This window comes from Hydractinia symbiolongicarpus, chromosome 4 (genome assembly GCF_029227915.1).
Source record: "Hydractinia symbiolongicarpus strain clone_291-10 chromosome 4, HSymV2.1, whole genome shotgun sequence".
NCBI lineage: Eukaryota > Metazoa > Cnidaria > Hydrozoa > Anthoathecata > Hydractiniidae > Hydractinia > Hydractinia symbiolongicarpus.
Genome location: NC_079878.1, coordinates 15,353,099 through 15,367,134, shown reverse-complemented (window position 1 = coordinate 15,367,134; position 14,036 = coordinate 15,353,099). Strand labels below are relative to the sequence as shown.

Sequence of the window (14,036 nt, the reverse complement as noted above, 5' to 3'; positions counted from 1 at the left end):
TGAAGCAAAGTTTTAGGTTTGTTGGACTGCTTTTAAAAACATTCGAACGATAAAGAGTTCATTCATTCCTGAAAAACAAAATGGCGGACGGAAGGAATTCTTCAGTGCTGTTTATGTTGCTGAACAAACTCGTCGATTCAGACGATGAAAAACCAACCCGCGGAAAAACAAGAGAGTGTACAAAGAGGAGGGAACAAAATGGATATTTTAGTAATATCATTAAAGACTTGAAGATCGAAGACAGATTCGGATTTAGGGAAGTGTTTCAGATGGATGTGGGGTTTCGATTTTCTCCTTAATGAAATATCCCATCTGATATCATCAACGTTCAAAATTCGCGGGATTTTTATATGTTGGATGAAAAGTACCATCAAACCAATCCAACATGAAAATTCACGCAACTCAGATAGAGAATTCCTTTGATCTTACCGAAAATGTTGGATGAAATGTTTGACGGCGATCAAACTACATCCAACATCGTCCAACACGATTTTTTTCTTCTTTTTTAGAAATTTCAAAATTTTGAAGTGACTCAAACCAGTCCAACATTTCATCCAACATCACAAAAATTGCATGTTGGATGAAATGCTGGACTGGTTTGCCCGCCTTTAGCGAAATGATTAAATTATTCGCGGTTCGAATAAGCAGCAAGATCATCTGCCATTGTTTCTACCTAGTTTTTACAAATTACAAAAGTTCGACGTTTTTAGCGTTCAAAAACACAAATGTATGCTATAATCTACCCTTAAGCACTATGATAACGTTAAAATTAACATGACATACAAAAGTAAAGTAAAAAAAAAAAATTTTATTATGAACATGCTATAAATACGATATACTTACTCTTCTTACAAGTTTAGTAGCTTTCTTGATATTAGCAACAGCTAAATTCATTGCAGCTTCGACAGCTTCAGAAGAAGGTAAGCCATCCAAAACTATACTCTAGTATATTTTGAAAGTAACACACAATTAAATTTAGCTCGCGAAGACCGAAGGTATATATAGGTAGAGGGTATATGTTTCTCAAAATAGCTACAATACTTCTTTCGTTAACTTCACACCAATCTCCTCTTTATATTTGAGCCTATCGCGCTTATAAAGGCAGTGCGCAGGGAAAGATATTCGTACCTCATTGAAATCCTCCTTAAATTTTGGTCACCAAACATAACTTCGAACGGCAAAACCTTCGTAGAGTTTTGCCGTTTCGTTCTCATAGAGAAGAGACAGACGTCAAGATATTATTATCTTGACGTCTGTCTCTGTCTGACCAGTTTTTTCAATTTTCTAAATGGAAAATGGAGAAGCTTTTCCACCAAATGCTATTCAGGGGGATGAAGCCAGACTAGATATTGCAGCTAGAAGTTTTTGGAAACGTGGTCAAAGAAAATTCTTTGATGTAGGGTTTTTCAACCCGTTCGCTTCAAGCCATGTAAATCAGAATCTTTAGAAGGTAATTTGCAACAATGAAAAAGAGAAGAAACGAAAATACAACCAACGAGTGATTGAAATAGAGACGGCTCATTTACTCCTTTGGTGTTTTCGAGTCATGGTGGTTGTAGTCGTGAGACAGAACGATTCATTAAAGAACTTTCGTTGAAGTTAGCGCGTAGACAAGGAACGGAAGAAGGTGTTGTGATGAGCTAGTTACAAACGAAAATATCATTCACGCTATTGAAATCAGCAATCTTGTGTATAGGAGGATCGAGAACTTTGAAAAGGAATGTTATGCCAACTGATTCATCAAACATATCCTTATATCCCAATCAGTTGGTAGAATTGACGTGTGAACGAGAACGCAACATACCGTTGAATATTTTATTTTTACTTTTTGTTTGTTTTTGGCTAGCATAATTTGTATATTATATTATATAATAAAAAAAAAATAAAAAAAAAAGATAAGCATGCGAAATATGTTACGGAACTCAAATGCAAGGGGTAACATATAGAAAACAAAGAATCTACCTTTTTAAAGTTTGTGTTTTCATCCTGTCCGTTTCACTGTGGATGATAAACCGCTGTTTTCCTCCTTTGAATTCGTACATAAATTTCGTCGTTTAACTAAATAAGGATTAAATATGAGGATCATGGAAACAACGGAACAAATTTTGTAAACAATACTAACTTTTATATTTTCAGATTCTTACCTTGTTGTTAAATTCACTCCCATTATCTGAGAGTATGGCTTTTAGTATACCAAATGTGGTTAAAACTCTTAGCATGCTAATGGTCACTGTTTCAGCATTGTTATTTGGCAACGCGTATGCAAGAGGCCATTTCGAAAACAAATCTGTGCAAGTACGTATGTACTTGTTTCCTCGTTTGGTTTCTTGCTATGGCCCAACAAAGTCTATACTCATCAATTTCCACACCTGGCTCGTCTAAATAATAACATTAATACACAAAGCATGACAAACATCAATTTCTTTTTGTAGAAAAGACTAAAAGAAAAAATCAAACATTAGCAGGCGTCATTTCCTTTGTTAATGATGGCAATGACCCATGTTGTTGGCAAGTGACACATCGTTTAACCTACGAAAGAAAAGGATATATTACTCAGTCAAAAGTACTGATAACTAGGGAAAGTATAACCTTTGCAAGGTTAATTCACTTTTACAAAAAAGGTGATTTTACAATTTTGATCACAACATCCCACCCTTTATTGTAAATATAAAACTTACCCAAGATTTTATATTACCGCACATCCCAGGCCAGTAATACTTTTTTTATTATTTTGTCGACGGTTTTTATTTCACGCGAATGACCACCTATCGAGCTAGTGTGAGATTCTATAAATATTTGCCTCTTTTTGATTTCCGCCGCGTAAGGCGGAATCTTTAAAATCGCCTTGGAAGATAGAGAGATGGGGACCACCTATAGCCTGGACGCGCGGTGTCCAGAATAAAGTATTTTACCCTGGGCCTGGAAGTTGTTTAATTTCTTAAAAGCCAATAGAAATGCGTTATTTGATTTTTTAGCCAATAGGGTCTCAGATTGTCAGAACCTGATATCGTGGCTTTCTGTGATGCTTTGTGTCGAAGTTCTTCACAGACCAAAGTTTCTTGCCCAAAACAATCGGTTACCGTTCCTCTTGATATGTTTGAAACTCCAAATTAATGTTTTGCAAAACGGTTAGCAATAAATAACAGTAGCCAAAAGTACACGGGATTTTTTGTAGAAACCCGATTTTACTGGGCTAAATTAAGCTTCCTGCGCCCCTTCACCTCATCCCCAAGGCTCTTAAGCTTGGACTTACGCGGGATACACAACAACTTAGCGAAGACTATGTTTTATTTTTAAGTTACCATCAACCGTCTTTTTTACTTATATTAGTGGAACAACAATAACAATACCATAGACTTTTACAATTTTCCACTTCAAATACAGAGTCCGGTATCCGTTCACACAATTCTATGAAACCATCCTCCACAGTTACTACATTCAGCCATTTGCTTGTCTAAAATATAGCTCTCTGCGGCTTTCCATGGCATTCGGCAACTGCAGTAGAGGTCGATGGATATTTCCTTGGACGCACATCTTCGAGCTATTATGTGGCTATCACATTGAGGAAACTTGGTGATTTGATTTGCAGCTAAACATTGCAGCATATGGTTTCTCATTTTTGATGTTTCAAAATTGATATCTGTAGGAAGTTTTTTGGTCGCGACAGTGTGGTATGCAAATGCTACTGCAAAAACCCCACAGTCAACCCTGTTCTTTTGTTGCTGAACGGGAATTACTTTAACTTTTAGTTGATCCTCACAACAATTAATAATTGAGCATATTTGGGTTTTGGTGTGATCAGAAACCTTTCCACGAAACATGCTGTCCATCATATGAACCTCACCTGGTTTGCATCCATATGTTGAAATAGTAATCCAGTGAAGATTTCCATCATGCAATACCTGTACAAATGGCATGCTACGATATATGCGGAAATTAAGCGTTTGACCTAGCACTGTGTCTTGGAGTCCACCCACATTTGGAAACTTTCGTTTAATAATATTTTGAAACACGTTTATCACGTTATCATTAAGCATTCTTTTTCCAGAAATGTCCTTCAAGTCATTATGTGAGAGAACAGTTCTTGCAAATGGTGCAACATCATTTTCAAGATTCTTTTCAGTAGTGGCGTTATCGTCTTCATCATCACTCACAACAATTACGGGTGCATGAAACGAAGGTTCATCATAGCTGTTGTTGTCATGTATCACCTGCTCAACTTCAATCTTTTCGTTTTTCTCAACATTTTCAACCGCGATTTTGAGTTGAGATGCTTTTACTGATTCTTCTTTTTTCATACCAACTCGCTTCAACAATAGATTTTTGTTTTTTAATTTCGGAAGTGACATATATTTATATGAAGTTTTCTTATATGATTTCACATCTAACTTTTGCTGTTTCTTTGGCAGCAAGGGAACGCCACTTTCTTTTGGAACATCGTCCTTCATTTTTCTTACAATTTCTGTAAGTTCTGCATGAATTGATGCAGTAAGTGTGCTGTTGTTTTCTGTTAAAAAACTAAGACTACGGATCTCGTTTAATAAACTCCTTATGGTCTCTCCGTTAACATTTTTTCTCTTTAAGACCATTCTACTTGGCAATTCCAATAATTTTGCGGCATCGACAACATCAGCGGGTGAAGAAATTTTAACGTTCACCAAATCATTTTCCTTCTTTGTTGATTCTTTCCTCTGAGTCAGAAGAAATTCCGAATCAAGATTTAAGAACGGAGAATTTCTGTACAAGCTGGACATAGACTCCCATCCCCAACACGAAAATTTCTTAAATACAGCAAAAAAATGTTTACAAGGATACGCAGATGATTTCCGATCGGGGCATGAACAACTTGGCATATGTTTGTCATCACCAAAATTTACTTCATAATTGCGTTCATCTCTACCATCCTTGTAATATTTTATAGAAAATTTGCCATTCTCTATGATTTTTATACCGGTTGAGTCCAACTGTTCACCCAAAGATTTTCTCAATAAACAATGCTTAATCATGCCACGAGGGCGATCTTTCAACCATTCATCAATGTCATCCGCATATGGCATGTATTGAGAACTCATCATTTGATTCTGATTCGAATAGCTGTTAAGAAATATTTTTACAAATAGATTTTATTGTCTTGGTCGTCAGCCATTGAATTTAAAGACATAATTACCTCTCGTATTTATCTGGCAGAAAATCCTCAATCACCACAGTGAGCATGCCAGTCAAAGAGCTGTGACGATGATTTGATAAATAGTTATGCTTCAAGAGACTGTTCTGTCGTTCCACACCATTATTAGTATTGCAGTCAACCAAAAACCGATTTTGTCTAAACGCCACTACCCAACGCCATAAAACGAAACATAACATTAATAGTAATAGTAACATAACATGAATAGTAATAATTCTATAAGTAAATCATAGTAAGTTAGAACTGTCATAATACCTATTTGATGCCAAGCCAATACTTAGAGATGTAGTGTCTAAGTCCTTCTTGTTCAGACCAGAATGAAGACTTCTTCAAATTTTCTATCGCGTTTTCACATGAGCAGAGGGTCTCAGAGCGCGCAATCAGTCTTAGTAAGGTTAATATTTTTAGTCTGTCAGCGGAGCAGCCATTCACCTTCTTTTTCAGGCCACAATCCCATGCCTGCTCCCGATGAAAATCACATATAAATACGGTACACCCTAAAAACAAAAATAAAATATACACTTGATTTTTCTTTGAAACTGTAATTACGTTGCTCTGACAAAATAATTGTGTGTACCTTCAAACACTTTTTCTAGACTTTTAATCTCTTCTATGCAATAATCTGACATGGCATATTTTGGTTTTAGGTCACTGTTCCAAGATTTGAGAGTTGTCAATGCCTCGGTAATGCATTCTTCTGTTTCAAATTCGGTAACAAATATACCCACAATCTGATAGTTTACGTTTGTTTTAACAACCAGGAAAAATAGAGGAAGGGCATAGCGTGTCGTACGGTATGTAGCATCGAGTAATATCATTTCGCTTCCATATTTTTCTAACAAACTTTTTTGCCAACCATTCTGGTAAACAAATAGAAGTGGCATTTCTTTCTCTGAAGGAAGTTTCACATTTTTCTGAATATCTTCATCTGAAGCGCTTTCTTCTGAGTCATTTACAGTTTCACTAATTTCATCACTCGAAGTATTAGTGCCTTAAAGGGAAAGCATTAAAATTCCACACCAGTATTTAACTAGTAATAACTTAACATTAAAACACAAAAAACAATCATAGACATACAAATACAAAAAACAAACCTTTAGGTCTAAAGTATATTTTAGTGGTTGGATCTGAATCTGTCCATTCTTTTATCTTTTTTTGAAGGCACTCTTGATCGATAAGTGAATGACACAACTTTCTTCTAATATGAGTTACATGGTTACGTATTGTTGCATTCCGTGGGTAAAATCTTTTATTTGATGGTTCTGGCAGTTTTGTTTCCTTAAACATTTCTTTCTTGACATGTATTTTCAACAATCTTTTCATATCTTTCGTGTCCGTGACACCTTCCTTTACATACATATCGATTTTGGAAACAATTTCTGAATCTATTTTTTGGGTTATACCGGAATCCTAAATAGAAAAATAGAAAAACAATTAAAATTACTTTTAAACAGAAGTATAAATCATATTGTCTGAATCAATTGAACTTCTACCTTTGTTACTATATGACCTTCATGACTGCTAATATCAGGAATACTAACGAGAAATTTGCAAGTTTGTTTAATCTGTTTTCCTGAAGATATATCAGTTCGAAGGTCTGCGGATTTCTTTTTCCGGTTACGCACCGTGTCATTTACAACCTAAATAGTATTTAATATAAATACATCAAAGTTGTATTACTGTTTACAGAAATTTCATATCTAAAGAAAAAGAAATCAAAATGTAAAACTACCGGATACTCTGGAAATTCTATCATTTCTGTGATGATAACTTGTGCCGGACAATCAAACTTTTTACAATCTTGAACCCGAGTGTGTTTCCTTCTACACCCATGATCGTTTTGCTGTAACAAGAAGGGATATATTATTCTGTGTAACTCTTTTTAAAATCCAATTATATAGTAAAAATCGTGAACCTTACCAGTTCCTTTCCTCTTTTTTCTTTAACTGATAGTTTCAAATTTAGGTTCCTATCTTTTCCGTAATGACAATCCAAAATTTTTGTTCCAACAAACATAAATGGCAAACCGGAAAACTTTACTCCATCACTTGACCAGTAAACCTTGTGTTTTTTCTTTCTTAAATCTGGAATTAATTTTACAATATGTCAAATTATGCATTTAGTTTAGAATGTTCTTTAAAAAGAAAAGCCTACCAGTGGATCCAAAGTCTTTCGTTGAGAATATGGTACTAAATCGAACAGTGTTTTCAATTTCATGTGTTTTGATTATATCGAGTGCTTCAATCAAAGACAGAGCAATGTGATACTGTTTAGTATGACTGCTGCCACCTAAAAAACGTCAAAGGATTAAGTACCAAAGTTGAACGAGACTCACCTTCGGCATTTGAAAAGAGTTGTAGTAAAGGTTTATTATTTTATAGAAAAAAATTCAAATTTTTGAGTAAATTTTTAAGAATAATTATAATAAAATACGCAATATAATAAAAAATGTGTTACTTGCAAAATTATTCGATGTGCATAAACATTATACAGTCATAGTCACAAAAAATCTTATGACTATGATACAACACATCTTAGCTGTAACAAGGAAAACAACTCCATATAAAAACAGAAGTATTTTTATCATACTAGATAATGGCGATATTGTAGGAATATCTTTTTCATTCATATTGCATACGTATTTATTTAAAAAAAGAACCGAATAACGTGATAATCTTTAAATTTTTAAGCTACTTGATCGCTACTTTATCGGGAAACAAGTGTACTTTTGGCTACTGTTATTTATTGCTAACCTTGCAAAACAGCAGGATGTTTGGTCGATGAGACTTCTCAGGTAAAAAATGCTGTATGTTCTAGCTAGTTTGTTACTTAGCTATGTTAAAGTGATTTATATTTGCGATTCTTCAGAGTGTTTAAAGCTCTTACTTAAGCTACGCATTTCCCTAGCATTTCTGTCCAACTATAAAATGGCCTTCCTTATATGTAGTTAGGGATCAAACCCATTACCTGACTTAACAGTTTGGGAACCAAAACTGATGATTAATAGCCTAAAAGGTGCAGTAGTTTTCAGGAAAGTTTGACCAATTTAAGCTACATTTGCATGTCATGTAGCTAGCTAGCTACAGACTATTTTGCATATAAAGTTTTACATAAAGAACGTAAAATAAGTGTTTTCTTATATTTAACACGACTATCGTTATAATGCAGCGTCAGCAGCAGATCAAAATTACAAACTTTGACAGGCAAATCTACAGTGCATTTTTCTGATAACATTCTTTATGAACTTTATGAAAAGGGCTGTGTACTTTTGTACTAAGATAACAAGTCCTTTATTAATTGCTATATTGTTTTGTACACAAATATTCAAAAAACATTTTTATAAATTTGAATCCTAAATCAAACATTTTTTCTTATATATTTTGGCCTATGGACTACATTGTGTTACATTGTGTAACAAGCAAAACAATTTGCTCCATAAAAAACCTGACATACGAGCTTAATTTGTATGTAAGTGTGTCGTAACTTACATTACATTCATGAGGTTATGAATAAAAATTCTCCCTGGTGTGCACAAAAACATGTAAATGTAGCTTTAAAAAAGCATCAAGTATACTGTACATATTTACTCTATTATCCAGTTTCCCTGTTATTCAAGTAATCCTGCCTTTTTTGCCATGGATTGTAAAAAATATTTTCAAAATTAGCATACACTATCTGTGGAAGAAATTTTTGTGGAACTTTTTTTTGCAGAACTTTGGGACAAATCTGCAAAAATGTTCCACAGAAATTTTAGAAATCAGTCAAATACGGTTCTAAAAAATTATTCTGCAAAATTTTCCATTTCAGCTAGCCGCAACAATTAAAATTTTTTTCATTTCTTCATACTTTGATTTCTTTAGGATCTAAGTTATTAAGTTCTATGTTGCTCATTTGTAAATGCCCTAACTTCTGAATACTATGTTAGACAAAATACTGATTTTGCCTCTGCTAAAATAATTGAACTTTAGGCAACCAAAAATTAATACTGCACATTTCGCATATATTCTGCAAATTGAAGCATTTTGTGTACCACTTACCCACAAAAATAAGTTTCAGGAAAATTTATTGTGCAAATAATTTGTACCCTTGGCAAGTTTAGGCTCTTACAACAAGTTTGAATGCATATTGAAATTGAAAAAAAAAAGTTATAAAGGTATTGCTTATAGCCTGGAAAAGATTTGAGGTAGGTGTTTATACTTCTTATGCTTCATATTTCCAAACTGTGTTAAAAAATTCCTAAGTTTTGCTAAAAACAATACTACACTCAGGTTTTTTACCCAAAAATAATTCAACTTATCCGGCCTATATATCCTGCAATATAGGATTCCTGCTAAACCCACCTCTATTTGTTGGTTAAAACACTAATCCAGTGGTGAAGTAATAATAGACTAGAGTAAATATGGTATTCTTGGTCACTGTTGAATATAACATTTTAGGGATGCTTTTAGGCAAGTTTAGGAACTTTCAAAAAAATTAAATATTTATAAAACTTCCAAAATTTGTCTTTGAACACGCAGGTATTCTTTTTGGAAAGACAGACATCACAAATACTTGGCGTTCACAGTATCACCTGATTTTTTTATCAAAACTTCATAAAATGGTGAAATATTTTATTTTATCTTGCATTTATACCTGTCATCTTTAAATATATAGGGCACAAAACAATATCCCATTAATGTGATAAGATTATTTTGAGTTCTTCATATATGTTTTTTTAGTATTTTTCTTTCTTTTTTAGGTCAGCCATAATCTAACACAGCCATTATCAGCATTTCCAAAAAAATGTTGACAGAGTAAACTGCAAACATTAATTTGTGAAAAATGAATCACTAAAACTAATATATATTTATATCATTTATTTTAGTCTTATTTTGGTTAATAGTATTTACTTCACATTATTTTTAAGGGAAACTAGACGTCTATGGTTCTTCTATGATTTTACAGAATTTGTATCATGTAACTGTGTGTAAATCTGTATATTTTTGTTATTTATTCAGGTGTAATTAAATTGAAGTATATCTAAATTGGGTTATTTGTCGCCCATATTTAATACTTTTCAGACCAGGTTACTTTAACCCCTTTTTTATATAAGAACAATGTTATAAGAACATGAACAGACTCACAATCCCAGACTCAAATCATTGTTTTTACAACTAAAATTACTCAAGAAATGGAATAGTCAAAAAGCCTCAAAAAGCGGTTAAGTCACATAGTTTTGCGCAATTATTCAATCATTTATCCTGTTTTTAAATTTGAAATCTCAGCCTTGGGTCGACCATTAGACGTTTTGCTCTGTGGAAAGTTTCTCTTGACAAGGCGGAAATCTTCAAGCCTTGAGGCTTCTTGTTGATTTCCGCCGGCGAGGGCGGAATCTTTAAAATCGCCTGGGAAGATAGAGAGATAGATAGATAGAGACAGCCCAGAGCCTGGACGCCTAAAACTTATCCAGGCTAAAGCCTAAATTCTCGTTTTGACACATTTAGTTCTGAGAACGAGGCTATATTGCGTTTTAAACTAATAGAAATATATATACAAAGGGTAATTCCCTCCCACCCAGGGAATTTATTTAGGTAGCCAGAAAGTTTCATGTTGGTGAAAAGCAGTTTGCTAAATTGATTTATTGCTAACTAGCTATATATTTGATACTGTGAATACGATATAAATACATAAATATATATATATATATACAAGACACCCATCGTACTTCTGTTGTTGGTGTGCAGAAATTGTCGTCGACTGCTTCGGTAAGATTATATTTTGATACCCAAATTCTGAAACATTACTAAATTTAGCAAGCTTAAGAAGTGGACATGCCATAGCTTTCAGAAACCAGAGAATAATGTGATGTGAGTGCTAATAAGCTGCATATACCGTAAAAAGTGCAGGTAACACCACTGTTTGCACACAGAATTTATGTCAACTTTACTTTGTCTATCAACGAGCCTTTCATCATAGTGGAAAACTGTACGACATAAAGCCTCTCATACCCCAAAAGTCCTGCACATAACTTTAACGAAAAGCATTTAAAAATCTAGGGCAGTTCTTAAGATATCAAATTTCAAAAACTTGATTGAGCACATAGGAAATTGACATGTTTTTCACAGGTGTAAATATTTTTTTATAATATATTAAAGATAAAAATGGACTATGCAACATTAATTCAAGAATAATTTCAGAGTGAAACTTTTCAAGCAGGTTTTTGTGTGGTATATAAAATATATGAGTAGGATGTCACACTCATTGCTTTTTTGCTGAGACGTTGAAAGACAGAGATCGATAGAACGTTTACACAAGCACCAGTGTCTATTTTATACGTAATCATTGTATTGCATATTTTGCCGTTCGCTGGGCACAGAATTTGCATTTCATGACTTCTTTGCTTTTTTGACGATGGATCATCTGATTGATATCAGAATTAGCAGTTGATGACGATTGAGTTGAGTCAGGCTTGTTGTGAGAATAGACTTAGTTTGCAACTTTGATACCGCACTAGCTCTGCAGTTGGATAGTACTTTTTCAAATGTGATGTCGTTTTCGCAGAGTAGGCGTTCTTTAAATTTTTTGTCTCTTAAACCGATATCGAACGTGTATTCCATAGACTTTAAAGGAAAAGACTCCTGTTAGGTAGAAGAACCTTATATTTAGTAAGAAGTTGGGAATTATGAAACTTTTTCGTACAAAAAATTACATTTTATAATTGAGACTTGAAAAAGAAACTTTTCGTTTTTCGGGAAGTCGGCTGTACGAGGTTTGTGCCCTGGGTCCATTGAACGTTGATGGCTGGTCCGTTAAATTATTGAATTATAAAAGATTGAAATCGATTGCCACACATGCGTCTTTGTGGTTCTGGGTGATTCTGGTAGTTTTTATTGTACTTTCTGTTTTTTCACATTTTAGGGAACCAATCCCAAATTGTTCTATGATACAAAACATGTTGGCACGATTTCATTGAACTAATTTTGACCCAACAATTCACAATTTCAAGCGTCATTCAAACGTGATTTGCATGTGAAGATTTGTTGACAGAAGCGGTTAAAAAAAAAGATGGAACAATGATGAAACAGAAGAGCTTGCTGATTTGCTCGATTACCACTTTTTGTTGGATGCGTTTGAAATAAGAATATATTCATTAAATACAGATTATGAATTGAAATAAAAAATACTTGTAATAGCCTAATTTGTAAAGTATTTTTATATAATTCAGATTGACTTTCATGGTAAAAAATCTCACGATTAGGGATTGGTCTAGGCTGAAATGTCTAAAAATGTGTAAATTGTTATCTTTTTCGTTTAACATATATATAACTGTACAATTTTTTTTCATTTGCAATCAGTTGCTAGTCTAACAACAACAACAACAATAATGAATATTTAAAGTGTTTCTAGCCCAGAAAATCACAAAAACCAATTGTGAGTGGATTATTTCCATTGGGGTCCACTGAGTCTGAGTGAAGCTAGCTTTCTCAGATTTACGTTTAGTTTTAGCAGGCTTCTAGAAAACTAATCAAGACCAACGTTAGAGGTAGCTAAGGTTACAGATCAGATGAATTATTATTTTCCTTTTAAAATTTAATTTTGAAGTATAATATCGTTGGTTCTTTGTTTATTAGCGTCCATTTTACATTTCTAATAGTTGTCAACCATTTTTTTTTGTGAAAACGAAAGTGAAATGTATGGTGTAGAAAAGCTCAAAATTTTAGTAGTAAAAAAAGTGGCAGCTACTAACTTATACGATAGAACGCTTTAGGCAAAACTTTGCGTCAGAATGTTCCTGTACTGGTAAATTGTGAGCTAGCCATCCGGGGTTTTGTGCACCTTGCCGTCTGTTTAGGCTGCCCCGGGTAGAAACCAAAGGCGAGATAGTAGTCTATGGTCATCCTTCTTTAGTTTTAAAATAAAAAAATGTTAAATTTTCTTTTATTAGGACACTAAAACAAGATAATAGGGAGTGAGGTCAATATCGATGACGTCATAATGTTATGCCGCAGGCGCTTTTTTTAAAAAAAATTTTTGGAACATGCGCACACTTTTTTTCCTTAAAATCGCGGTTTGAACGACCGTATTAAAAGCAACAAAAGCAAGCACGAGGAACCTGCGTACCCACTTCTGTATCTCCAACAGACGGACCTAGGAAAAACGGAAACCTCACAAGAGCTTATGAGTGTGGCGGGAATTGTTAAATCCGGTCGACTTCCTATATCTTTTGATATCCGCCAGCGAAGGCGGAATCTTTAAAATCGGCTGAGGAGATAGAGAGATAGATAGAGACAGCGCGGCTAGGCTGGACGTTTAGCGAGGCTAAAATGACTTTTAAGCCAGTAAGAATCCTAACAGTGCAACAACTTGTTTTATTATCCAATGAACAATACTTTATTTTAAATTTTATATGCTATCGAAAGATAACGCTTGTGCAGTGTAGCATAATGAAGATCGTCTTATAATGCGCCATCTTTGATGTTATTAATGTTTCCCTTTAATAATTACGTCATTTCCTTCTGTACAATTTTGCAAGCACGTGGACTAAAGCTATATTCAGCAGAACTAATTAATTATTCACGATTTTTAATTAAAAGAGGAATTGTTGAGACTGAATATTTTTGGTGAAAGATAATGTATTATAGCTATAAAATCGTGACTAGTGTGTTGCAAAAGAAAAAAGAATATGTAGCCTTATGAAAATAACCTTTCGTAACTGATTATGTAAAAAAAAAAATCCTGCCACCTTTAAAGATATTTTCCAAGTTGTTTTTCAGAAAAAAAGAGAAAATAGATAAATTTTCAGCCTTGCCATTGTTCTTATTTTGTTTTTATTGTTCATCAATTTTCAGGTTTATTATTTTTTTTTAAATTG

The 14,036-nt window shown here is 33.8% G+C and overlaps 2 protein-coding genes and 1 long non-coding RNA gene across 3 annotated transcripts; 1 reads left to right on the top strand and 2 right to left on the bottom strand.

Moving 5' to 3' along the window:
- Positions 1-1,701: 1,701 nt before the first annotated feature.
- On the bottom strand, positions 1,702-8,419 carry LOC130642270 (uncharacterized). Its single transcript, XM_057449360.1, has 10 exons — positions 8,296-8,419; positions 7,340-7,474; positions 7,106-7,290; positions 6,918-7,028; positions 6,679-6,825; positions 6,280-6,595; positions 5,733-6,176; positions 5,463-5,682; positions 5,168-5,401; positions 1,702-5,118 (listed from the first exon to the last, which is right to left on the bottom strand). Exons 1-10 carry the CDS (start codon positions 8,417-8,419, stop codon positions 3,399-3,401), a joined length of 3,636 nt encoding a protein of 1,211 aa, XP_057305343.1. The 3' UTR covers positions 1,702-3,398.
- Positions 6,082-7,068, bottom strand: LOC130641553 (calcium-responsive transcription factor-like). The gene is made up of 3 exons (XM_057448402.1): positions 6,918-7,068; positions 6,679-6,825; positions 6,082-6,595 (listed from the first exon to the last, which is right to left on the bottom strand). The coding sequence occupies exons 1-3, from the start codon at positions 6,939-6,941 to the stop codon at positions 6,251-6,253; spliced, it is 516 nt and encodes a 171-aa protein (XP_057304385.1). The 5' UTR covers positions 6,942-7,068; the 3' UTR covers positions 6,082-6,250.
- Positions 8,420-10,328: 1,909 nt separating the features above from the next.
- Positions 10,329-12,791, top strand: LOC130641554 (uncharacterized). Its single transcript, XR_008982469.1, has 2 exons — positions 10,329-10,929; positions 12,083-12,791. It is a non-coding gene; the product is annotated as an uncharacterized LOC130641554 (long non-coding RNA).
- The last annotated feature ends 1,245 nt before the right edge of the window (positions 12,792-14,036 follow it).

Bases quoted from the DNA above. Each gene is read 5' to 3' on its own strand.
- LOC130641553 (XM_057448402.1), bottom strand. From the start codon at position 6,941: ATGATAGAATTTCCAGAGTATCCG. The intron at 6,826-6,917 runs GTAGTTTTACAT...AATACTATTTAG, and splicing joins TAGAATTTCCAGAGTATCCG to GTTGTAAATGACACGGTGCG. The intron at 6,596-6,678 runs GTAGAAGTTCAA...TTTTCTATTTAG, and splicing joins AAGGTCATATAGTAACAAAG to GATTCCGGTATAACCCAAAA.
- LOC130642270 (XM_057449360.1), bottom strand. From the start codon at position 8,419: ATGTTATCAGAAAAATGCACTGTAGATTTGCCTGTCAAAGTTTGTAAT. The intron at 7,029-7,105 runs GTAAGGTTCACG...TTCTTGTTACAG, and splicing joins AAAAAAGAGGAAAGGAACTG to CAAAACGATCATGGGTGTAG. The intron at 5,683-5,732 runs AATTACAGTTTC...TTTTGTTTTTAG, and splicing joins TTATTTTGTCAGAGCAACGT to GGTGTACCGTATTTATATGT.